Here is a 24,414-nt window from a genome sequence, read left to right as displayed (position 1 = left end):
GAGATCATCCGTTCTTTAAATATATATATATATATATATATATATATATATATATATATATATATATATATATATATATATATATATATATATATATTATTTTCTTTTATTTTATTTTAAATTTTAATTTAAAATTATTAATATAAAAATTATTTTTTAATCCGATAACTGTCACGTGCCCACGTCAGTCATTAACAGATAAACATGTCATCTTTTATTTAATTGTGTGATATTGCATTGTTCAGAGACTTCATTATAATTTATTTAAATTTGATGACCCAATTACAATTTTGTATGTAGTTCAATGACATATTTAACCCTTATTAAAAAAAAATCAATTCGAAGAAGTAAAGTAACACATGGAGTTTTTTTGCACTGTTGGTTCCACCACTATAGGGACACTATCAGGATTGATCCGCGACTTTCAAACATTGCAATTTCGGTCCACAATTATTGTTTTTGTTGCAAAAATGGTCTTTTCGGCCAATTTTCCGTCAATTTTTCACCGAAGAAAAATATCCTCATTTCAAGCAGGGATAAAATAGACATTTAAGTGCGAATATCCGAGAAGCTCTCGTCGGGGAAAGCTGAGGAAGTAACCGATTTTGACTCTCTTGTCTTCTCTGAAATTTCACTTATATCCCGGGAAATTCGCAATCGCATCTACTCCAGTGAAATTTTCTAGCGTACGACTCTATCACGACGGAGGACGACGTCGTTTTGTTTGTGAAGGGCGTCAACAACCTCAAGGTATCATCCGGAACCCAACGAAATTCTGTTGTGTTTTCTTCCCTGGAGATGAAACAATCAACGCCGTCAAAACGGACATCAACAGCTCAATACAAGAGGTCTTTCGCTGTAACCGTCCGGAATTTCCCGTCGGAAAACAACTTATCAAAATCTCCCTGTAAATCGTGGGACCCAATCCGATCATCGTCCCGACCGTGGCGTTTTACAACCCGCCGCTCCACCTAGCCGAACCGCGGAACCAGAAGTCCAAGATCTGTGCCCCCACCGTGGTGTCGCCAAAAACTTAAAAGAATGGGTTATGTACCATTCCAGAATCGAAGTCGAAAGATTCATACTTACGACCGCAAGAGCAATGTAAATATCTATTTTATCCCTGTTTGAAATTGATAATTTTTTTTCCGGTGAAAAATTGACAAAATTGGCTGAAAGAACAATTTTTGCAATAAAAATAATAATCGTAGACCGAAATTGCAAAATTTGAAAATCGTGGATCAATCCTAATAGTGTCACTATAGTCGTGGGACCAAAAATGAAAAAAATAACAACACCTGGACTAAACGCTTCAAGTGTTGTGTTCGCGGAGGATTCGACTCCGGGTCTGTAACACAAAGCAAACAGTCAGAGGAAGTCACGAAACAGAGCAAAAGGCTATCACCCACCTTCTCTCCCTTGCTCCGCACTCCATCCCCCCAAACTGCGGCCGAGGAGAAACCCTGAAACTGAAACTGAAAATCCACTTCCAAAACCGCGTAAGGAATTCTCATAACAATCGCTTGATTGGCAAAGTGAGAGCTTCAAGATTCCATAGGCAACAAGAACGAAACGATGGAGGATAGTGGAGTAGCAAGCAATGTGGCTGCCGCCATTGCCGCTGCTTTGGACTGGAGCTCTTCTCCTGACGCCCGTAAAGCCGCTTATGATTATATCGAATCCGTAAGTATATATATTTAAATTATTTTCTTAAATTTTTTTACTTCATTTTTTGAGTTAGTAATAATAATTTAAACATTTGATTTCTTTAGCGCAGATAGGTTGATGAAAGAATGAGAACCTGGGAAATTAATTATGTGAATTTTAGGGATTTTGTAAGGCGTTAGGCTCATAGTGTAGAAACACTGAAGCCATGCTTGTTTAGAATAATTTAAGATTCTAGTTACTTTTTTTCTGTGAGGTTTTAATGCTTCATCGGTACAAGCTCTCCTTGTAAAATCTAGGGTTTCTGGACTTCTAGGTGTATAAGGAAAAAGAGAAACCAGGAGTGCTCTTTCTAATTTGATTCCTTTGGTCAAATAGGAGTTGGAAATGGGAGTATTTAATTGAAGTTTTAGCCAAAGCTTGGAACTTTATGATATGGTAAGATCATGGCAAATTTGAAGGTATGCAATATTGCAATATGCTTTTGGTCAATCTAGAGTTCCATATGGGTTTAGGTCTTTTTGTGGGGTGGGGTGGGGGGGGGGGGTATATGGTTTTTGTTCTCTATGAACTTCATCATAAGTATGCAATTTAAGTACTATGGTATACTTTTTAGTCTCAGTGGAGTTTTAGGTTCATAGAGAACAAAGGTACATTTTAGCCCTAGTAAGTTGTCATGTGATAGTATATGCTTCAGTACGAGGCTTGGATAATGATTATCAGATATGATCCAGGGCATTCAAAATGTGAAGCATTGGTTGCGAAACAAGTATAAACTATTAATGTTATTCTGGATTTCTAATCTGCAATGTCTTAAGTGATTTTATTGTATAAATAAATATCAATAAAAAGTTGCTAAATGTATAAAATTACAAGCAAATGGGCCAGACATATGTCTTTTGTTATGCATTAACATTTCTAACCCAAACTGTACCATGTCAACAAATTTCAAGGTAAAAGCAGGGGATGTACGTGTTTTGGCAAGCACATTATTTATTTTAGTGAGGAAAGATTGGTCTTCTGCAATCCGACTACAAGCGTTTAAGATGCTCCAGGTCAGATTATGATAAATATTCATATAATGTTGTTCCTTATTCTTACTGGTTGTTTTAATCCCCCAAGAAAATAAGTTGATGTCATTACAACTCCTAATGTGATTTATTTGCAAGAGTTCCAATTGAGAATTTGGTTAAGAGGAGAGTAGAGAAACGCACGTCCTCCCCCCCAATTGGTGATAATTTATATTTGAAAGATAGAAAACAGAAAAGATGCAGCAAAGAAATATATGCAATATGCCCATGTTCGAACTGGGAATCTGAATTTGAAAACATGGTGGCAAAGTGGAAAAATGCTAGGGAGGTGAGCTGCCAAGTCTGGAAATGTGAGTAATTGGTCTTTTTGAGGGTGGCTAGTTGGCTCTTTAGGTTTTGGGCCCTTGGATGTTGCTTCACGAAGTTTTATTGGGTTTCAAATTTTGTAGTAGGTCTATTTTGTATGTGCAGTTCTATGTACTTGGGGCTGCACCCCTTGGTGCTTTTTAATTAACTATTATTTTCCTATAAATAAAATAGCTGGCCCTGTTTAAAATTGGTAAAATTGTTCTTAAATATAGATATTTCCATCTTTCTACAAGAATAAAGAATAAGTAATCTAACACCTGAATTTGCATAGCTCATATACACCTACATGGCTACATCTAAATTTCTCTGTCTTCCTATCAATCCTTGAGTCTTCTTCTTATTCACAGAATCTAGTGCGGTTGCGGTGGGATGAATTAAACTCCACTGAGCGAAGAAATTTTGCAAATGTGGCTGTTGATTTAATGTCAGATATTGCAAATCCTTGTGAAGAGTGGGCTGTGAAAAGCCAGACTGCTGCTCTAGTTGCTGAGGTTGTTTTCCCTTATCCCTTTTGACTTGTCTTTTAGGGTTTTTATTTGGTGCTTTTGCAGTTCTAGTATCTTTATGTTACTACACTACAGATATTAAGGAGGGAAGGCTTAGGTTTATGGAAGGAGCTCTTTCCATCACTACTATCTTTTTCAGACAAGGGCCCTATACATGTAAATTTCTTCCTTTCCTAGTTTGATGCTTTGTTTAGGACTTTAGGTTCCATATTTTCTTAAATTTGGATTCACTTAAAAGATGAATTTTCTTTCAATGCCAGGCAGAGTTGGTTTCAATGGTGCTAAGGTGGCTTCCCGAAGATATTACTATTCACAATGAAGATTTAGAAGGTGTTTTTATCTATTTTAATGCCACCTATGCTCGGTTAAGCATTGCAGTTTGCATCTACATGTATCTTGAAGTTTAATTGTACAGCATAAATCTTGATGTTTTTTAATTTCTTACCCAACTTCCATAAAGGTCAAGAGTGAGGCCTAGGAATCACTGGTACAAGGGTTGGTTGGTTGGTTTTGAGTTGTTTTTAGTGCTTGTTTGGTCTAGCTTTTGTTTCCTGAGAAGTAGTTTTTTATCTACTTTTTTTAAGGCCTCAAACTTGGAGCTTCTTGAAAAAGAGGCATTTTCCTCTTATTTACTTGTAATAAAAGTCTTTTTCAAATTCTAGTGTTTTGCCCAGATTCTAGAAAGAATAGATAAGCCCTAGAATAAGTTTGGCCAGATAAACACTTGTTGAAAGTTGAGGGTTGTAGTATAATAGAACAGTTTGTTGAAAGATGTCTTTTTATATAGTTATATGTTATGAAAATTGAAGAAGGAATGGTATATGCATTTCATGTATGGTGCTATATAGGAACGATTTGATTTCTAAAATTTTTATTTATTTAGTCTTTACATATAATTATTATTACTATTATTATTAATAATTAATTAATTAATTAATTAATTTTTTTTGGTTCAGGTGACAGGCGTAGGATGTTGCTACGTGGGCTTACAGAATCTTTACCTGAGATTTTTCCCTTACTGTACACTGTAAGTGGCTTGCTAGAACTAATAGTAAAGTTCAATTCTTATGTTTCATTATTAATTCTTTCTTTTCCCTCTTATCAGTTACTAGAAAGACACTTTGGAGCTGCACTGGCTGAAGCAGCAAGACAACAATTGGACATGGCTAAACTACATGCAACAACAATAACAGCTACCTTAAATGCTGTAAATGCATATGCTGAGTGGGCTCCCTTGCCTGATTTGGCAAAACATGGAATAATTCATGGGTATGCCCTCCGAGTCATTTTCTTGTCCTGATGATTTGTGAAGTGTATAGCATTGGATTTATTTCTGACCACTTTCTCAAACAGCTGCGGTTTCTTACTATCTTCTCCTGACTTTCGTCTCCATGCATGTGAGTTTTTCAAGCTTGTCTCCTCAAGGTATGCTGCAGTTTGGATGTTGTATTAATATATTATGCGGGAAGATTCAAGTTTTTGGAAACAATATTATGAGCTGTTTCATAGTGAATTCTCATTTGCAGGAGAAGACCTAGTGATGCTACTTCTGAGTTTGACTCTGCAATATGCAATATTTTTCAAATTTTAATGAACATCTCCAGAGAGTTGCTGCAGAAATCTAGTGCTGGTGCCAATTTTAATGAGAATGAATCTGAGTTTGCTGAATGCGTATGTGAAAGTTTGGTGTTGTTGGGTTCTTCGAACTTACAATGTATTAGTGATGACACAACTATTCTCTCATTTTACCTTCAACAGGTGATTAATTGTTAGCCCTTTTGTTTAAGATCTATATGCCGCTAAATCTTAGTGTGTATGTTGGTGTTTTTGTTGCGTGCACTTTTGTGTGTGTGTGTGTATGCGTATCAGCGTATGTGTGTGTGTATTGTTAATTTTTAATTTTTTTAATATCATAAACCTTAGTAGGTTGAGAGTTTATATTATCTACTGAGCTGAATATTCATTGATACATATGTGAAAGCTCTTTTTCCCATTTGGCTTTTACATATTTTACGGTTTTTGTTAGCACCTACATTCTTTCTCACTCTTAAAAAGTGCCCTTCCTGCCCCATCACCATATTCTCCTTTGTTTTTGACAAATACATATGTGAGTGCACTTTATATTCTTTCATCCCCACCTTTATTATGTGTTTCTTAAGTTGTGCAAACATTATAAAGGCTGTTGCATCATTTAAAAAACAAAGCAACCAAATAATTGTTTTACAAGAGCATTAGCAGGCTTGCCCTTTGAGTTGTTTAAAAAGTTAATTCTACTTTTAATCCTGTGACATTGCAACTTTCAGTCATCGACTATCAATTTGACCAATTTTAGTCCCTTGAATTTTTGAACTAACCAAATTAGTCCAAAATGTCCAAAGTAATCTCTACTTTTTAGCCATTACCAAACTTCACCCTTCTACAAGTGATGGCATTTTGGACATTTGGACTAAATTTGGTTGATTTAAAAATTCAAAGGACTAAAATTTTCCAAATTAATAGTCAGAGGACTGAAAGTGAAAGGGCCTCTATAATCGAGGGACCAAAACTGATATTAACTCTTGCTTAATTTTTTTTCTTGTTGTAAATAGGAATTTGACCAACCTTTTTAATGGAATATTATTTCTTTAATAATGATTCAGATGCTCGGATTTTTCCAACACTATAAGTTTGGACTTCATTATCAATCTCTTTTATTTTGGCTGGTATGTATCTAAAACACTCTATTTTGACTATTTGTTGATTACTTCTATGTTTCTTCTGACCTTCTTGTCATGTTTCCTTTCTATAATAGGCACTAATGAGAGATTTGCTTTCCAAGCCAAAGATTGCATCTGGGGAAAGTTCTGTTAACAACACAGGTGCAGTATCAGAAGGTGTTGACATGGAAAAGAAAAAAAAATTGACTTTTGTAAATGATGAAATTTGTAGCTCTATATTGGATATATCATTCCAACGGTTGCTCAGGAAGGAAAAGATTCATCCTCAAACTTCATTCTCTCTTGCGGCATTAGAGTTGTGGAGTGATGATTTTGAGGGAAAAGGAGAATTTGGCCAGTACCGTTCTAGGCTGGTATGTTTATATCCATATCCAACAAGCCAACACCCCCACCCCCACCCCCACCCCCATTCTAGGCCAGTACCTTTCATGATATCTTATATTTCACTTGGTTGATCTCCAATCCTTGATGCAGTTGGAATTGATTCGTTTTGTTGCATCTGACAAGCCCGTTATAGCTGCCACTAGGGTTTCTGAGAGAATAATGGCAATTCTTAAAAGCATGCTACTTATCTCAGTGCCCGCACAGGTTGGTTTCAAATGATAATTGTTAGCCTTGGACTAGGACTATTAATATTATTGGTTTACTTTATGTGTGTGTGCATGTTATTTATATCTACTTATTTGTATTTAATCCAGGAATTGGCTATTCTTGAAAGCATGCAGTTGGCTCTAGAAAATGTTGTAAATGCAGTTTTTGATGATTTTGAGAGGAGAAGTTCTGATGTCCAAATTTCATTGTGCAGAATATTTGAAGGTTTTGTGTCAACTTCTTTTAGACTTCTGAAACTTTTAATGAATGTCTTTGTGCTGATAACTGGCTTACTTTTCAATTGAAGGTCTACTTCAGCAACTTCTTTCTTTGAAATGGACTGAACCGACACTTGTAGAAGCCATTGGGCACTATTTAGAAGCATTGGGGCCCTTTTTGAAGTATTATCCAGATGCAGTTGGCAGTGTCATAAATAAACTGTTTGAGCTTTTGACCGCTCTGCCTTTCGTTGTTAAGGTTGACATGTGTGCCTAGCTTTAAATATATACTTTAAAATGTTAGTTGCAATCTGAAAATAGAACTACTGTTCTGATGACCAATTATTTGACAGGATCCTGCTACAAGTACTGCACGACACGCTAGATTGCATATTTGTACCTCTTTTATCCGAATAGCCAAAGCAGCAGATCACAGCATTCTTCCTCACATGAAAGTAATGTTTATTTTCCCTTTTATAATTAGCTGTAAAATAGCAATTTATAAGATCAATTGGTACTAACTTTAATTAAGTTCATCCTGATATGAGCTTACAATGGGGTTAAGAAAAACAATACTATGGTAGTTTTATTCTTGAGATCACTAAATTGATAAATTTCCCATTTGCCAAGAGTTTAGGCAATCAATTTGGATTTCCAACCCTGAAAATGTTTGCAACATTCTGTTGGTATTTCTTGCCTCAATTCAGTGTTGCAGAACTCGGCCTAGGCAGCCGCCTAGGTGCTAGGCGCCTTTAGGCTGAAACAAAATAGGCGATAATCACTATTTTAGTCGGCTGCCCGACTAGGCCGACAAGATGGCCAAGTTTGTGTACTTGGGCGATTTTCTTTCTTTATTTTTTTTAAAGGGTTGTTTCTTTCAAAACGACGTCGTTTCGAGCGAAACAACCCTAAAATCGCTTGACAAGGCCGCACAACAACAAATCAAAAATCAGAAACCAAATCTCAATATCAAACCTACTTGCCTTCGCCCCTTTCACCCTCCGCCATTTCCAAATCTCACAAATAAATGTCCCATTTCCCGTTTGGTTCACTAACGCCTCTGTGTCATCATTACCTACAAACCAAAATCAAGCAATTAATGATGCAATCTAGGCCAAAAATCATCAACATACAATCAATTAAAGCACAAAATAGGAGATAAAATCAAGTCAAATGTCAACTTATCAGTTGCCAATCAATTTTATGTTAGCTTATTGCATGTGTCTTAGTTATTTTAAAATCATTTACTTTATATTTACCATTGCGTTATTTATTTATTTATTTTAATTTTGAAGTTTCTGAAATACATGAAAATAGGTTAAGGCTATAAAGCAAAATAAGCATTATAACATAAAAAGATAACCCTCAACCAAACATATTTATATTACATTGCTCAATTTTAACCAAATAACATTCTCAGGAATCTAACATTCTGTGAACCAAACAACCCTTAAAAGTGTAAATCCTAAGGCCTAAAAAATTTCAATTGGTCCTATTTGGCAATTGGGCTTGCTTTTAATTAGTTTGTTTGTTTGTTTTTATATTTAATTTTTTAATTTTTTAAATTAATACTTAGGCGCTAGGTGCCCATCAATTTCCCGATGGGTGCGTAGCGCCTTTCATGACAGTGCCTCAATTTCATAGAATTTCAAATTTCAGTGGCATCTATACAATTATATTGAACTTGACCTTGCTTATTGAAGATTGTTTTTAAGTTGCATTCTTTATTCTTGTACTTTGCCTTTAGTTAGAATGACCGCATTGAATTGAATTGCAATTATGCCTCAGTGAGTTTATTGCTAGGTTGTGTATTATAGATGGACAGATGAGAGGAGAGAATCTCGCAAATAGAAATGATGTGTTAAAGTGTTATTATCTTTCTTTATTTACTTGCAAGGTGGTTGTGGAAGATCATCCCTGCATGATACAGGATATTTGCGCACTATCAGATTTGAACTAAGCATCTTGTGCTTGACTTAGTTTTTTTTTTTTTTTTTTTTTTTTTTTTTTAAATGATCACAGATGTCTTTGATAATTCAATACCTATATTAGCCAGCTGAATATGCTCTACTTGACAGATTTGTTTATTTATTTATTTTTTTCATCTTTGCTTGCAAGTTCTAGTTCTTGGTATTGCAAGGGAGGAATTTATTTTTAATTTAATTATGTAAATTGCTTGGTTTATGGTGATAGGTTATCTTCAGTTTTTTGAATATTTTGGTTGAAGATGTGTCCTTGGAATGTGGGAGCTTAATGCAATTCTCTTTTTGAAGTTATGTGTTCTTCTAGGAGCAACCATGTATTAAGCTATAGTTGATGATAATTGAACCTTTAGTTTTATCTGTATGTGCAGTGGCGCTGATAAAAAATTCAAAATTTTCTATTCTGTTGTACATTTTAAATTATAGGAACTCTGCTGAATTAATGCTTATCATACTGATGAAGCCTAAAAATCATTTCCGCATTCCATCACAGGGAATTGCAGATACAATGGCATATTTGCAGAAAGAAGGCCGTTTACTTCGTGGGGAACATAATCTTCTCGGAGAAGCATTTCTTGTTATGGGGTCTTCTGCTGGGTAACTTGCTTTCTTAAATTTATTGTGTATCTACACAGCGTCATATATAGATTGCTTAGCTTTGCTGCACGTTCTCTAATTTTATGCAGGGTGGAACAGCAGCGAGAAGTTTTGGCCTGGTTGCTTGAACCATTAAGCAAGCAGTGGACACAAACTGAATGGCAAGATGCATATCTCTCTGACCCAGCAGGCTTCATTCGATTGTGTGCAGACACACCAACTATGTGGTCTGTTTTCCACACAGTTACATTTTTTGAAAAGGCTCTAAAAAGGAGTGGTACTCGCAAAGGGAATACAAATTCACAAAGCTTGCAAATATCAGATTCTCTGCACCCAATTGCTCCTCATCTCTCATGGATGCTGCCTCCTCTTCTTAAGGTAAGCATGTAGTTCTTTAGAGTCTTTTATTTACTCATGCACTTTATAATAAGAGTCTGCTATTACTGAAACAAATTATTTGAATTACATTAATGTTGTTTATGTCATTTCTTTGATTTTCAGCTGCTTCGAGCTATGCATTCTCTTTGGTCACCACCTGTGATGCAAGCATTACCTGGAGAAATAAAAGCTGCAATGATTATGAGTGATGTTGATAGAGGCAGCCTTCTTGGGGGAATGAACCTCAAACTGCCAAAAGGGCCTTTAAGTTTTACCGATGGATCTTCTTTTGAAAACAGGGAAGGTTATTCGGAGCCAAATGAAACTGATATACGCAATTGGCTGAAAGGCATAAGGGACAGTGGGTATGCATCTTCTATTTTGAAACATCGTTGGGTGTTTAATCTGATACCCTGAAATGAAAGGATTGGAGTATTTTATTTATTTACAGGGGAGTATATATATATTTTGGGTGCCATGCTGATGTTATCATACAATGTCAAGTGGTAGGGATTTTGGAGAGTGAAAGGAAAAGGAAATAGGAATAAAGTTCTCTAGGAAGTAGTGAAAAATGGGATAGTAGAGAAAGGGATACACTATACAGTGATGGCATCTGAAAGCACATAAAACATATCTTCATGTTCTGAATGCTTAGCCTTTTATGTTGAAATCTTTTTTACTGCAGTCATTTTAGTTTGGGAAGATGCCTTTCTTTCCTTCTGGCTATCTATTTATATCTGTATCTGTCCATTTTTCTTAAATTAGCATAGTATGATTAGACTGGGGTGACCAAATTGATGTAAGGAGACTGCCATGAATTCCTATATCAATCGATTTACAAGTATTCATAAAAGGGAGAGCTTTGAAATGCTATGCTTAATGTTTTAAACAAAAGTGTGAAACCCTTCAAAATATCTTCTATTCCTTAAATAGACAACTATAAGTTCTTCCTAAAATCTATTTGTGGAAATATAATGCTGTTAGATATCCATTTTCTATGAATTATTTGCATATATATTTAATATGGTTCAGGTTCTTATACAGTTTGTGCTAATGCAAATATATATATAATTTTTTTTTTTTTTCACTAGGTATAATGTGGTGGGCTTGTCAGCAACCCTTGGGGACTCATTTTTCCGAGGCCTAGACTCTGAGTTTGTTGCTTTAGCACTGATGGAAAATATACAGTCTATGGAGTTCAGGCATATAAGACTTATCGTTCATTCGATACTGATTCCCTTGGTTAAAAATTGTCCTCCAGATCTTTGGGAGGCATGGCTTGTAAAGCTACTGCAGCCATTACTTCAGCATTCTCAACAGGCTCTTAGTTGTTCATGGTCTAGCCTATTACAGGAAGGGCGAGCGAAAGTTCCTGATCTACATGGGATAATTGCTGGATCAGACTTAAAAGTGGAAGTAATGGAAGAAAAACTTCTTCGAGATTTAACACGAGAAATTTGTTCGCTGCTCTCTGCTGTTGCTTCGCCAAGTTTGAATCCTGGACTCCCTTCATTAGACCAATTTGTCCATGCAAATCGGGTGGATGAATCAACTGTCAAAGACTTGGATGTATTTGCACCGAGCTCTATGGTTGGGTATGTATGATTTGTGTCTTCATGTCCTGGAAGATAGTCGGATGACTATTTAATACTTAAAGTGAACCTCGTTTTTTATTGATACTGTGATTCATTTGCAGATTTCTGTTGAAACACAAAATTGTTGCGGTCCCAGGTTTGCAGATCAGTTTAGAGGCTTTTAGATGGAGTGATGGTGAATCTGTAGCTAAAGTTTCTGCCTTCTGTGGGGCCATAATTGTGTTGGCCATCTTAACAAATTATAATAATGTGGAATTGAGAGATTTTGTTTGTAAGGATCTGTTTTCTGCACTCATTGAAGGTTTAACTCTCGAGTCCAATGCTTTTATAAGTGCCGATTTAGTTGGGCATTGTCGTGAAATCTTCATTTATCTCGCTGATAAACATCCGGCACCAAGACAGGTTAGTGAAATCCCTCACTCAAGTGTGCTTTTATTTTGAATTTTGAGAGATATCGCATGGCAGTATCAGAATAATTTATTGTGAATTTTAATTTGAATCTTGTGCAAATAAGCAAGCTAAAAGTATATTTTGATTTTATCGTTGCAGATTATACTGTCTCTTCCTCAGATTACGCCCCAAGACCTCCATGCTTTTGAAGAAGCTTTGACGAAAACCAGTAGTCCCAAGGAACAGAAACAGCATATGAAAAGCTTGCTGTTATTAGCAACAGGAAACAAGCTAAAAGCACTCGCCGCTCAGAAAGCTGTGAATGTCATCACCAATGTGTCAAGTTAGTGCTCGCTCTCAACCATAATACTGTTATTCAACTCAACTCTCTGCCTTGAACTATTATTGTGTTAGAATCTCTTTCTTTCTCAAGGAAAACGAAGATTTAAAGTGTTGTGAAGGTAGAATTGCGATATCTATCTATCTGACCTTTTTTTATTGGTAATACAAATATATTTCAGTGAGGCCTCGCAATACGACTGCTACTCAAGAACCGAAAGCTGATGGAGGAGAAGCCATTGGTTTGGCTGCAATTATGTAAGAGGACGGAACTAAAATTGGCAGATCTTTGTACAGATAGGAGTCGAGTCGAGTCGTATTAGAATAGTCATACCTCACTTATCAGCCTCAACAGTCGGTGGTGATATTTTTGGTCTGATGTATCTGAATCTCATTATTTTGGTTGTGGTTGTTGTTGTACATTCTTTGGATGTACATTCCTTGGACTGCTGGGTTGGTTTGGTGTTGTGTGGGTTATGAGATGCACATTCTCTATGCATTATTATGTATTTCAGTACTTGGAGTGGTACTCTGCAGTATGATGTATGCTTTTGCTTCATAATTTTCTTCATATCCTCCAACTACTACTTCAAAGTGTCAGGTTGGACTAAGGATATAGGATTGAGTTATGTCTTGTGGGGTATACTAATGGGCTGCCAAGTTATCGTGATTTATCCTTTTAACATTTTATGTACTTATAAGTACATCATATGTTATAATTTAGACAATGTATATCATACGTATGATGAATTTAATTTGCAATAGACAAATTATTATGTGGATCTGAGTCTTATAAGGATCCAGATCAAAAAAATATATAATTTACTTACTGAATGTTCATAATTTTATATAATGTTCACAATTTATGTATACAATTTATATAATAAATGTTTATAATTCAAATTGTGAATATTTAGCATGTAAATTGTAAATATTCAGTATGTAAATTGTGTAAAGTTAATTTTCAAAATGGTCATCAAACTATGATCTTTTTTTTCAAATTGGTCCATTGACTTTTAATTTTTCCAAATGATCTTATGACTTTTGAATTTTAAGTCAAAATGGTCATCCGTTAGTTTTGACGTTAAAATAAAGGGTAAAATTAAAAATTTAGGCTTTACACTCCAATTTAAAACAATATGTGATTCCTTTTAGCAATCTGTGCACATATTTCTTTTTTACTCTCCTAAATTGCAATCAAAATGTGAGATAATCAACTAGAAGGTGAGAAATTTTTGCCTTGAGAAGTTTGTAGATAAAGTTGAAAATGAACTTTTTTGGCCTTCTAGTTGATTATCCACATTTTGATTGTAGATTTATGAAAATAAAAACTCAATTTAAAGAAATATTTGCGCAGACTGCTGAAAGGAATTACAGATTGCTTTAAATTGGAATGCAAAATTTAAATTTCCAGTTTTATCCTTCATTTTAACACTAACTTAGGAGAGAAGCAGGGAGGTCAACCTCTTTCAAATATACAACATGGAATCACTTTGGAGAAATTAAAAATTAAAGAACTAATTTAAGAAAAGGCCAGAACCATTTTAGAAATTAATTTAAGGAAAATATATATATAGGATTATTTTCAAATAGAAACTCCCTTTAAATACAAACTGTGTGCATGTAAGTATGTTAATGTGTGCACGACCTAATCCCAGATATTGTTGGTAGTATGGCCAGTGTGCATGTAAGTATGTTATTGTGTGCACGAGCTTTGATGGTATATATGTACTCCAAGGGAGTAAAACTCCCGTCACGTGTCTTCATTTTATTGGAGGAGGATGAAAATAAAGCAATAAAAAATGTGGCCCACATTGTATTGACTGAATAAAAAAGTGACATGTAAGCATGGAGTAGAAAATGGAATAGAATGTGGGAGTACATGTAATATTACTCTTAATTTAATTGTGTATTATGAATTCGAGTTCATCTTGTAAAGTAAACCTGAGTCTATGGTATAATTGCTGTCTTACAAGTTACAAATCTACAATATAACAATTGCCATTGGGTTGAGTTGAGCTGAGAGATTTCGCTTCTGTGAACTGATAATTTTAATCCAAACATTATTATGTAATAAGAATAGGTTATAGGTAGGTATTTTAATGAAATAGTTATGCTGTGCAACCGAATGCACCATGCGCATGGTGCATACGATGCAAAACGACGTCGTTTTGACTAAAAACGCGCGTCCCATTTAAAAAAAAATTTAGGTCCAATTCTCGACAATAGTATTATTGTGGATATATAGTTATGAATTTCTGGATATATAGTTATGAATTTGTGGATATATAGTTATGAATTTATGGATATTTAGTTCATTCATTGAAAATATTTACTTCATTCATTCACTATGGATATATAGTTATAAATTTATGGATATTTAGTTCATTCATTGTGGATATTTAGTTCATTCATTGTAGATATTTACTTCATTCATTCACTATGGATATATAGTTATGAATTTATGGATATTTAGTTCATTCATTGTGGATATTTAATTCATTCATTGTAGATATTTACTTCATTCATTCACTGTGGATTTTTACTTCATACATTCACTGTGGATATATAATTATGAATTTATGGATATATAGTTATGCTATTGCCGAGAATCGAACCTGATTTCTTCTTTAAATGAGACGCGCCTTTTTTAACCAAAAGCGGTTGCACAGCATAATTTGCGATTTTAATGTCCTCTTATGTAATAAGAATAGGTAGGTATTTTGAAACGCTAATCGTAGTTCATATTATGGGCGTCTAAGCAAAACAAGAATCATTCATTCATATCAGATTTTCAGAAGTTAGAACTTTTCCACAAGAAACAAATGATCTTTGTCGGCGGCAAGAAAAAGCTCTTCCTCCTCCTCCTCCTCCCACTCCCACTGTCTTCTTCCGGTCGCCACTTCCTCTCCACCGCCGACGTCGCTGCTGCCTCCTCTTCTTCCAAACTGCGCACCAAATACTCCTTCGTGCCTCCATCCTCCCTTAAACCCCCCACGGGGGACCCACCGCCCCAAAAGAAGCCCAACCCCAAGCCCCGCTACCGCCCACCCTCCTCTCTCCACAGGGACGCCCACCAACCGCCGGCGTCTACCTTGCCGTTCGACTTCCGCTTCAGTTACACCGAAACCAGTCCTACCGTGCGCCCTATTGGTCTTCGCGAGCCTAAATACTCCCCTTTCGGGCCGGGCCGGTTGGAGAGGGTATGGACCGGCGTATGTGCCCCCGCGGTTGATCCCAAACACGGATCGCCCCAAGATGAGACAAAGCTGGAGGAAGAGAGGAGGGCGATGAGACACAAAATTCAAGGAGAGCCATTGTCCAATGCAGAGAGGAAAGCTCTGGTTGAGAGGTGTCAGAGGCACAGAACTAAGAGACAAATCAATTTAGGTATTCCTTCTTTTTCAATTAATTATGATCAATATTAATTAAGTTGAGAATGCAGAAATGATACAATATTAATCATTAATGTGTTGTTACATGAATATAGTGAACTGCAACTAAATTCCATGAATGATTGAATGGTTTGGGGAAGGACTACAATTAGGGCACCAAAACTTCTATATTTGAATGAGTTGCCGAATTGAGTTTATATCGGCCTCTGTTTGTAGGTAGAGATGGATTAACACACAACATGTTGAACGATATTCATAATCACTGGAAACACTCCGAGGCTGTCAGAATAAAGTGTATGGGAGTGCCCACTGTTAATATGAAGAATGTGTGCTCTCAATTGGAGGTATCGTCTTTCTTTCTCATCCTCCCGAGCCTCATCTAAACTTAGCTTCTTCGCCATTCGCAGTATTCATCAGTAAGATACTTGAAAATGGCAGCCTTTATTTATTTGTTTTTCATGGTCAACTGCAAAATGCTTGTAAGAAGGTTTTGTCGTGTTCTTTTGGTGTTTACTATTAGTGAAGGCGCTTTATTTTGCATCCTCCAGGATAAGACGTTTGGTAAGATCATCCAGAGACATGGTGGTTCGATTGTGCTATACAGAGGGAGGAATTATGATGGGAAGAAGAGGCCGGTGATTCCATTAATGTTATGGAAACCTCATGAACCCGTTTATCCAAGGCTTATAAAAACTACTATTGATGGCTTGAGCATCGAGGAAACCAAGGAAATGAGAAAAAGAGGATTAGCTGTTCCCGCTTTAACAAAACTCGGTAAGTTTTATCTTTTCATTCTCGAGAGAGGCTATTGAGTTTGTATCTAACATGTAGGGCGTAATGCAGCTAAGAATGGCTATTATGCTAGTCTTGTACCCATGGTTCGGGATGCTTTTCTGACAGAGGAGTTGGTTAGGATAGATTGTAAAGGACTTCCAAGGAGCGATTACAAGAAAATCGGCTGCAAACTGAGGGTAAGACTCTAGATTAATTTGTCGGTCTATATTGGATGTAATTTCTTGTTACTATGAATATATTTATTTAGGATTGACGTGAATTGGGTGGCTAACATATTAACATTGACGATAATGCATATTTACACTTGTAAATAAAATGGAAATTCATGTTTCTAAAATTCGATAGAATTGTGTGATTGAATGCAGGAACTGGTTCCTTGTATCCTGGTAACATTTGAGAAGGAGCAGATTGTGATATGGAGGGGAAAACACTATAAACCTAAAGATGATGGATTTTTGCTCCCGGATAGGGAAATATTTGACGATCCAAACGATACTTTGGGTAATTTTCCAGAAGAAAATGAGACTCGGGGCGAGATTGAGTTTTGTTGAGGGGAGGAGTAATTGTTTGTAAATGGTGCTGTGTCTGCGGATTAACAATTTTTGAGATTGTCAAAATTGTTAAGGTTGTGGGACTCCTTTGGCCAATTTTTGAGTGGTGGATGGTTGTCATTGCCAATGTTGTTGGAGGTTGGTTGGTCGGGAACAAAATTGTGATTTGGCTGGGCCTACGATGCATGGAGTAATACATTGACGAAATCAGACAACTTGGTCACTTGAAAGGAAAGGGGATATTGGCTTTGTTTGGTAGCTAAATGACGGTTAGCTGATAGCTGTTAGAGGGTATGATTAGTTGATAACATTAGTTGATTGTAGAAAATGATATTAATTGAAAAAATTGTTTTGGATAGCTGATGTAGTAAATACGGAGCGTATCGTATACAGACTATAATCCCAAGTCAGTTCCGGGTTCGGTTCTTGAACCTGATTTGCTTGTTGGTTTAAGGGATATAGTACAGTTTACGTGACAGTGGGTCAGAGGTCTCCGAGTTAAAAACTATAGAGTAGAAATAGTGTCCATTCTGACAGTAATTAATGCGTATTTATAGCGGTCGTTAGTGTTACGAAAGTGAAGAAAGAGAGTTTCTAATGTGTTGTCATATAGTATATCAAACTCTCATAGGAATAGAAAATACAAAGCCCTATAAATAGGTACTAGAAAACTACGAATAGGAAACAAGTTTCCATATGTCCTACCTACCTAAAATCCTAAACTGCCTAATATATAGAGATTCTATATATCAAATATATATTTCTTAACACTCCCCCTCAAGTTGGAGCATATATTTTAATAATGCCCAACTTGTTACACAAATGAGTGATAACCCAAAATAACTAAATAACTAATGACTCAAGTCCATTTAGGACACTCCTTTGACCGAAGACCGAACAAGCTTGAGATTGGATACTCATACTCCCCCTCCAACGAAAGCTTCGAACGCCACGAATCCCACGAACAATGGGTGAACACAAAGTGACCGAACAAGCTTGAAATTGGATACTCCCCCTGAAACGAAAGCTGTGAACGCCACCAATACCTACGGACAGTTGGGTGAACTCAACGTGGTGGACCGAACAAGCTTAGGATTGAACCCTCCCCTGAACCAGAAGCTTGGACTCCACCAATACCGCAACTCCGGGTGAACCAAAAGTGGACCGAACAAGCTTGGACACACAAAGTAAAGAAGACAAACTCCAAACTGGAGGACACAAATTCTTTACTAGCAAAAGGGAAGTATCTTAGACTAACAAAAGGGAAGCATGCTCCAATCAACGAGCATCAAAAAGGAGAGACAACATCAAAACGAAAGAGAGATAACACCAAATCGAGGCAGCAACAAAACAAGATAGGACCAAAACAAGACAACACCAATACACAAAACGAGACAGCACCGAGACAAACTGACCGTAGAACAAAAGGCAATGGTCCAAACTAAGTCCAAAATCAAGACAAACAGACTTAGGCGACCCAGGACAAGTTGACCAAAACATTTTTTAATCGTTGGAGGAGCCTCACGCGCTAGTCAAAACGTGACGACAACGGAGCGGAAAAAAAAATTATCGTAAAGGCTCTGATACCATGTTACGAAAGTGAAAAGAGAGAGAGTTTCTAATGTGCTGTCATATATTATATCAAACTCTCATAGGAATAGAAAATACAAAGCCCTATAAATAGGTACTAGAAAACTACGAATAGGAAACAAGTTTCCATATGTCTTACCTACCTAAAACCCTAAACTGCCTAATATATAGAGATTCTATATATCAAATATATATTCCTTAACAGTTAGGAAACAAATTCTGGGTTGATGACATGCTGAGCAAATGGACTCCATGCACGGGCCCAGGTTGCGGCCCATGGGGCCTTGGCTGTGTGTCAAGATTCTTTTGAGCACTTCGCTTTGCTACAAGGTGCTTGATGGTCGGCTCGACCTAGATAGGTTGGATTTGGCCGAGGTCTCGGAGTCCTTCCCAAATCCCTTTGGTGAAGCTTGGTGGGCAGTGGGGTTGAGAAGGCCTACTGAATAGACCCTCGATGATCAGTTCAGACCCACCTCGTTCTGGAAATCCATGATCGACCTACGTATGGGTGTAAAGCCCAAATAATTAACCCTATTAGTAGCTTTTTGAATTTTAACATTTTTGAATTACAAAAAGTTAATTAATTAAACATTTATATTGATTTTTTAAATAAGTCAAAGAGCTAATAGTGGTCAAATAGGTCAAAATTGACTGATAAATTAAATATTTTATCAAATAGGATCATAGTCTGATAAAGTCAGAAAACAGGACACCGATAAATTAAATATTTTATCAAATAGGGTCATAGTCTGATAAAATCAAAAAACAGGACACTGATAAATTAAATATTTTATCAAATAGGGTCCAAGTCAGAAAACAGGACACCTCGTGGTTTAACAAAAAAAAAAAAAAAGAATGCCCTATATAAAATATAGTCTTTTTTTTTTTATTTTTTTTATTTTTTATTTATTTTTATTGTATGACAAAATGTCGGATTTCCAACAGAGCATCGGAACATTATTAGCATGGTACACTTATGCATGCTATCATGTACCTAATAATAATTTTCCCTAAGCAATACAGTGTGCTAAGGTTTAGTAGAGTATTTACACATTAATATTAGTATCAATATTAATATACAGTCACTCCATGTAAAAATATTTATTTATAACTTCTCTGCTGCTGCTACTCCAGCTACATATGGGAACTACTTCTACTGGCGGTGAAACATGTATCCAAGTGCAAGACTTATGAGAGCAACCATAACCACATACAGCAATGGAAATCCAACTTGCACTTTCCTCACGCCTTTCCTACTTCTCAATCGCGCCTGCAAATCCCAGAAAATGGTCAAAACCGTGCACAAGGAAACATGTTGCAAGAACGAGGATTTGATTAGTCGGGTGGGTCCAGACGGTAAGACGGACGGAGAAAGACAAAAAAAAGAAAAAGTTGAGGACTATAAAGCATCAGAGATTGGATTTTATAGGATTACCAGTTCTCTTTGTAAGCTTTCTTTCTCTTGAGCAGACCCCCTCGTCTCCTGTGTCAGCCTTGAAATGGTTGCTTCAGCCTACATTTTAAAACTAGAATCCCTTAATACATAACAAGAGTGAGTAACATGTTAAAGTGGGTAAGCGACAAATGCACCCACTTTTCAAAAATATAATCATATCAGGAGGTGTAAGACCTACTGTACAGGAAGAACTTGCCGATTCAAAGAAATTCTATAAGATCCCACGCAATACAACACATAGAAAGGAATTAACATTAACAAGGCAAGAAGAATTCTAACCTCGCTTAGTTTAAGCTCTAGTGCATTCAACTTTGACTTCATTGTATTGATCTCATCAACAAATTCCACCTTTTCTACATCCTTTGCAGTTTCAATCTCTACATCTTTTGTTTTCACTGGATCCTCTTTATTTTCCTGTTTAAACTCCTCCTCAGCTGGCTGAAAAAAAAATGGAAGGTTTCAAGCAGCACGACTGAGAAAACAGATAGATAATTAGGCTCTCAAGTCACAGATTTAACAATGGATTCCATCATAGATATCTGATTCCAATACATTCTAGCTATAGAAAAGTTACTTACCTTTTGTTGTGGAATTTGGGTTTCTTCACCACCAGAAAGATCTTCTAAACATTTTGGTGGATGACTCTGTGCTCCATTTATTGGTGATAGGTCAGGTGAGTCGGGTGGATCTACAAGAATTACCCTTAGCTTGTTCTCTTGGACATATTCGCCATCGTCTTTAGAAAACTAAATATGTAAATATTGAGAAACATGAATAAAAAAAAACCAATAATTGCTCATAAAATTCAGAGCAAAACTATGTATTTAACTAAGAACGCCGACAAATATAAGAGATATAATAACTATGGTATACATACTGTCTCTGAGGTAATATCTTTATCAGATGTCTCCTCTGGAACAACTTTACTCTGAACTAAGAACTTGTCCTTGCATACCATATCGGGAGGAGGTTCCCGCTGTGCTTGCATAGTTACTAGATAAACAGTATTTCTGAAATTCATTAGTGCAGGACTAAGTACGAAAATAACTTACTCATAACAATCAGAGTGGCCAATTATTTCTTACTAGAAATAGCAATTTTCACAACAATGGTTGTGCTCACCATTTTAAATTGTAAACATTAGTGTGCACACATAATGTTTAGAAGAAGCAGATCTAATCAAATGGTAGAGGTAATCCATTTCATGTAAGCAGTAAACTAGTTTGCAGATCATCAATTACAGAAGATAAAGGAAAAATTGATTATTACAAGTCTACTACTCCAGTAACAAAAGCCATGCATGTTTAATGGTGCTTCCTGAAGTAGTAGTTTTATTGCTATCATAAATAGCGTTGTATGTGACATCTAAAGGAGAAGTGAACTTTATGTTAAGGCTCAAGTTGCTCAAATAAAAAACTTGAGTTGGTTAGCTCTTCGTTAAAAATCAATACATTTACCAAGATTAAGGATGTGCATCTTCAAATTTATACAAAGCCCAAATTAAAACAAAAACTAAACATTATAACATTTTTTCTTAACTACTTTTCATTGCCAATGTATCTAATCCTGGATCGGTTTTGCTCTACTATATTCTGCTACTGAAAGTAAAACTACAAAACCCCACTACAATGTAAGCACATTACCAGAAGGCCTAAATCTATTATAGCTCCATTATCAAAATTCAAAAATGAACAACTAAAGAATAATACAATCGGAAGAAGTTAAATCTACATGCTCTAGTTACTGCATACTCACTAAGCAGTACATGCTGGCGGATGATCAGTATTCTGACCAGCTAAGTCACTTTGCATGCTTTTGTAAAAATAATTTAATGAGACTGTGCCTAAAAGAAAAACACACACAAATACAAGGGCCCCTAAGACCTGTAAGGATCACAACTAACAAGATATAATATGAACCGAATTTGCAATTCTTTGTTTACCAGACATAAAGTGTCACAACCAACAAGGTAGTAAGTTGAAGGTGCAAAGAAGTTACTCTTAAATTCGCATAATGACTTTGAACTAATAACTCCTGTGTTTGGTCGGACACAATATTTCTTTGGATTAGTGGTCTTGACCTGGCAAATAATCAGTGATGATGTTATGAAAAAACAAGAACAGAAAATTGTAAGCTAATGCTTGTTGATTAGCAATAATCTATTTACCTTAAAGGCAACATGTTTATCGGTCTTATTGAATAAATGGATGGTACATGAGCTTTGCTTCCTCGGTTCAACTGTAGAAAGCCAATTAAACAGCTATAAGTTCATGATTCCACATATGTTGTAAAATCAAGAGTAATAAAGGCACATAAGCAAGTGCAGAAGCTACTAAGAATGTTCATAAAATATAAAAACGTTGTCATGTGTCTTTTCCCCCCTCTTTTGGTACTTGTAACTTGTAAGGGAATGGGATGAGATGGGATTCTAAACGGGTCAAATATCTGAGCTTATCATTAGGCTAAACACTGAACCACCTCATTTGCATCGGCTCATACACCAACTAAATACTTTGGTGCTATTTCTTTAACAAAAATATGTGTGCCTGTAAATTTAGGAAAAATATGCATACACACCATGGAAAAAACCAAGTAACCATTAACCTAAGCAGGTTTAAGAAAGCTCAAATAGACTATGCACTTATTATTGATGATGTTGGTGTTGTTATACAACAGAAATTCAGTTGAAGAAATTACCAAACATTATTACATGGACCATGGTCCATACAAATGTGTGGACCATAAATAAAAAAATACATTTTTAATATACTAAAAATACATTATTAAGTATTGAAAATACATTATTTTATATACTATTAAATAATGTACATTCACTACAAAAATAATATAATTTTAATATATTAAAAATGCACTTTGTATTCATGGTCCACACAATAATTTGCAAGAATACCAGGACTATGTGGTCTAATGGTACCTGAGTTGGACTTTCATTTGGAAGGTTGTGAGTTCGAGCCTCAGTGGAGACGTTATTGGTACAATGTAATAGAGCCAGTAACATTAAAAAAAAAAGTACTATAACAAAGAATATAACAAAGAATAAGCAAGAAAACCCAAATAAAAAAAAAATCCTAGCTTTTGGGCCTTTAATGAGTAATTGACTAATAAATGAGTTTAAATCTCAATTTCATGTCCAGCTAATTTTTTAAATAAAATAATTAGACAACAAAAAGCTTTAAAAAGGGGGTGCCATAGAATATGTCTGGCTTCTTTGAGAAGTGCCCATGCTTCTAAACTTTTGCAACATGTCCAGTGTTCTTTTGTACCTAAAAAATCAAAAGCGAATCATAATTTATCCATAGCAAAGGTCATAACCAATTACCATAGAGCACCATGCACCAGGGCACACAGTAGCGTTACATATCTTTATCAAACACCACCACAATCATAAATTCATAATTCATATCATAATCACTCTACCAAAAATGTCATATTTCATCTAGTAGCAGCATTCCACAAAATTCTCAAAAAAAAAAAAAAAATTGATCTAAAAAATGGAAGCTTACATGTGAATGTGATTTCCCGAGGCTGTATATCCACCAGCTCAAAATGCATTTCTACTTCTCTCTCTTCTCCCCCAATTCAACTGCAATAGTAGATCACTGTAACTGCAAAACTGACAGACCAAATACCTATACGAACTGAAATCAGTACAACCATTGAAAAAGATCAGGAGCTTCCATTCATTCTTGTGAGAATATAAGAACAAAAAATTTAAGGAAAAACTGAGAATCAAGGCAGCAAAAAGAAAAACATATATGTGATTAAACTTGCTTAATTACTACTCCAGAAACTTCAGTTGGAAATTTTTGAGAAAAGAAGCATGAAAAATCGTATGAGAGCAGCGGTAATACGCTAAAACGACAGCGTATCGAAGAGAGAGTGAGAGAAAGAGAGCTTACAGGAGCTGAAATCAACGGCGATTCTTGCTTGATTGGGGACGAAACCGAGAGAGACAGAGGGGCGTATTTAGTGTACTTCCTTTTCAAACAGGGCGGTGGAAAACTGCAAATAATAATGCCCTTTAAACGTCCATTTTCCAACCGAATCGTATACTATAATGGCATGTTTGGTTCATGGAATAGGTCAGGAATGGAATAACATTCCTTGGAATAGACCTATTCCATCGTTTGGTTGGATCAATTTGTCATGGGAATAGCATACCTAGGAATGGGCTATTACCTTCGCAAGGGGAATAGTCATTCCTAGGGGGCCTTGGTATTAGCTATTC

The 24,414-nt window shown here is 35.9% G+C and overlaps 3 protein-coding genes across 7 annotated transcripts; 2 read left to right on the top strand and 1 right to left on the bottom strand.

Annotated features, from left to right (window-relative positions):
* Positions 1-1,332: 1,332 nt before the first annotated feature.
* Positions 1,333-13,048, top strand: LOC109191446 (protein HASTY 1). Its single transcript, XM_019342124.1, has 22 exons — positions 1,333-1,683; positions 2,619-2,720; positions 3,413-3,556; positions 3,647-3,727; positions 3,832-3,901; positions 4,528-4,598; positions 4,677-4,840; positions 4,925-4,996; positions 5,098-5,329; positions 6,211-6,273; positions 6,363-6,641; positions 6,763-6,876; positions 6,987-7,104; positions 7,187-7,356; positions 7,451-7,552; positions 9,573-9,676; positions 9,766-10,054; positions 10,178-10,419; positions 11,146-11,649; positions 11,751-12,051; positions 12,199-12,382; positions 12,561-13,048. The coding sequence occupies exons 1-22, from the start codon at positions 1,576-1,578 to the stop codon at positions 12,638-12,640; spliced, it is 3,594 nt and encodes a 1,197-aa protein (XP_019197669.1). The 5' UTR covers positions 1,333-1,575; the 3' UTR covers positions 12,641-13,048.
* Positions 13,049-14,394: 1,346 nt separating this feature from the next.
* On the top strand, positions 14,395-17,440 carry LOC109191377 (CRS2-associated factor 1, mitochondrial-like). Its single transcript, XM_019342021.1, has 6 exons — positions 14,395-14,468; positions 15,093-15,768; positions 15,990-16,117; positions 16,322-16,547; positions 16,617-16,744; positions 16,934-17,440. The coding sequence occupies exons 2-6, from the start codon at positions 15,204-15,206 to the stop codon at positions 17,117-17,119; spliced, it is 1,233 nt and encodes a 410-aa protein (XP_019197566.1). The 5' UTR covers positions 14,395-14,468; positions 15,093-15,203; the 3' UTR covers positions 17,120-17,440.
* Positions 17,441-19,690: 2,250 nt separating this feature from the next.
* LOC109191376 (vesicle-associated protein 2-2-like) lies at positions 19,691-24,168 on the bottom strand. Of its 5 annotated transcripts, none has more exons than XM_019342016.1 (9): positions 24,086-24,168; positions 23,690-23,824; positions 22,333-22,403; positions 22,164-22,245; positions 21,043-21,158; positions 20,744-20,911; positions 20,445-20,603; positions 20,145-20,222; positions 19,691-19,979 (listed from the first exon to the last, which is right to left on the bottom strand). In XM_019342016.1, the coding sequence occupies exons 2-9, from the start codon at positions 23,736-23,738 to the stop codon at positions 19,863-19,865; spliced, it is 840 nt and encodes a 279-aa protein (XP_019197561.1). In that variant the 5' UTR covers positions 23,739-23,824; positions 24,086-24,168; the 3' UTR covers positions 19,691-19,862. The 5 variants fall into 5 exon arrangements, with proteins under 5 accessions (XP_019197561.1, XP_019197562.1, XP_019197563.1 ...); XM_019342017.1 differs by having other exon boundaries at positions 23,690-23,815; positions 24,086-24,164; XM_019342018.1 differs by having other exon boundaries at positions 23,690-23,799; positions 24,086-24,162.
* Between the last annotated feature and the right edge of the window lie 246 nt (positions 24,169-24,414).

Source organism: Ipomoea nil, unplaced genomic scaffold, assembly GCF_001879475.1.
Source record: "Ipomoea nil cultivar Tokyo-kokei standard unplaced genomic scaffold, Asagao_1.1 scaffold1622, whole genome shotgun sequence".
NCBI classification, from domain to species: domain Eukaryota; kingdom Viridiplantae; phylum Streptophyta; class Magnoliopsida; order Solanales; family Convolvulaceae; genus Ipomoea; species Ipomoea nil.
Note: the sequence above shows the minus strand (reverse complement) of the source record. Positions and strands in the feature narration are given on the sequence as shown.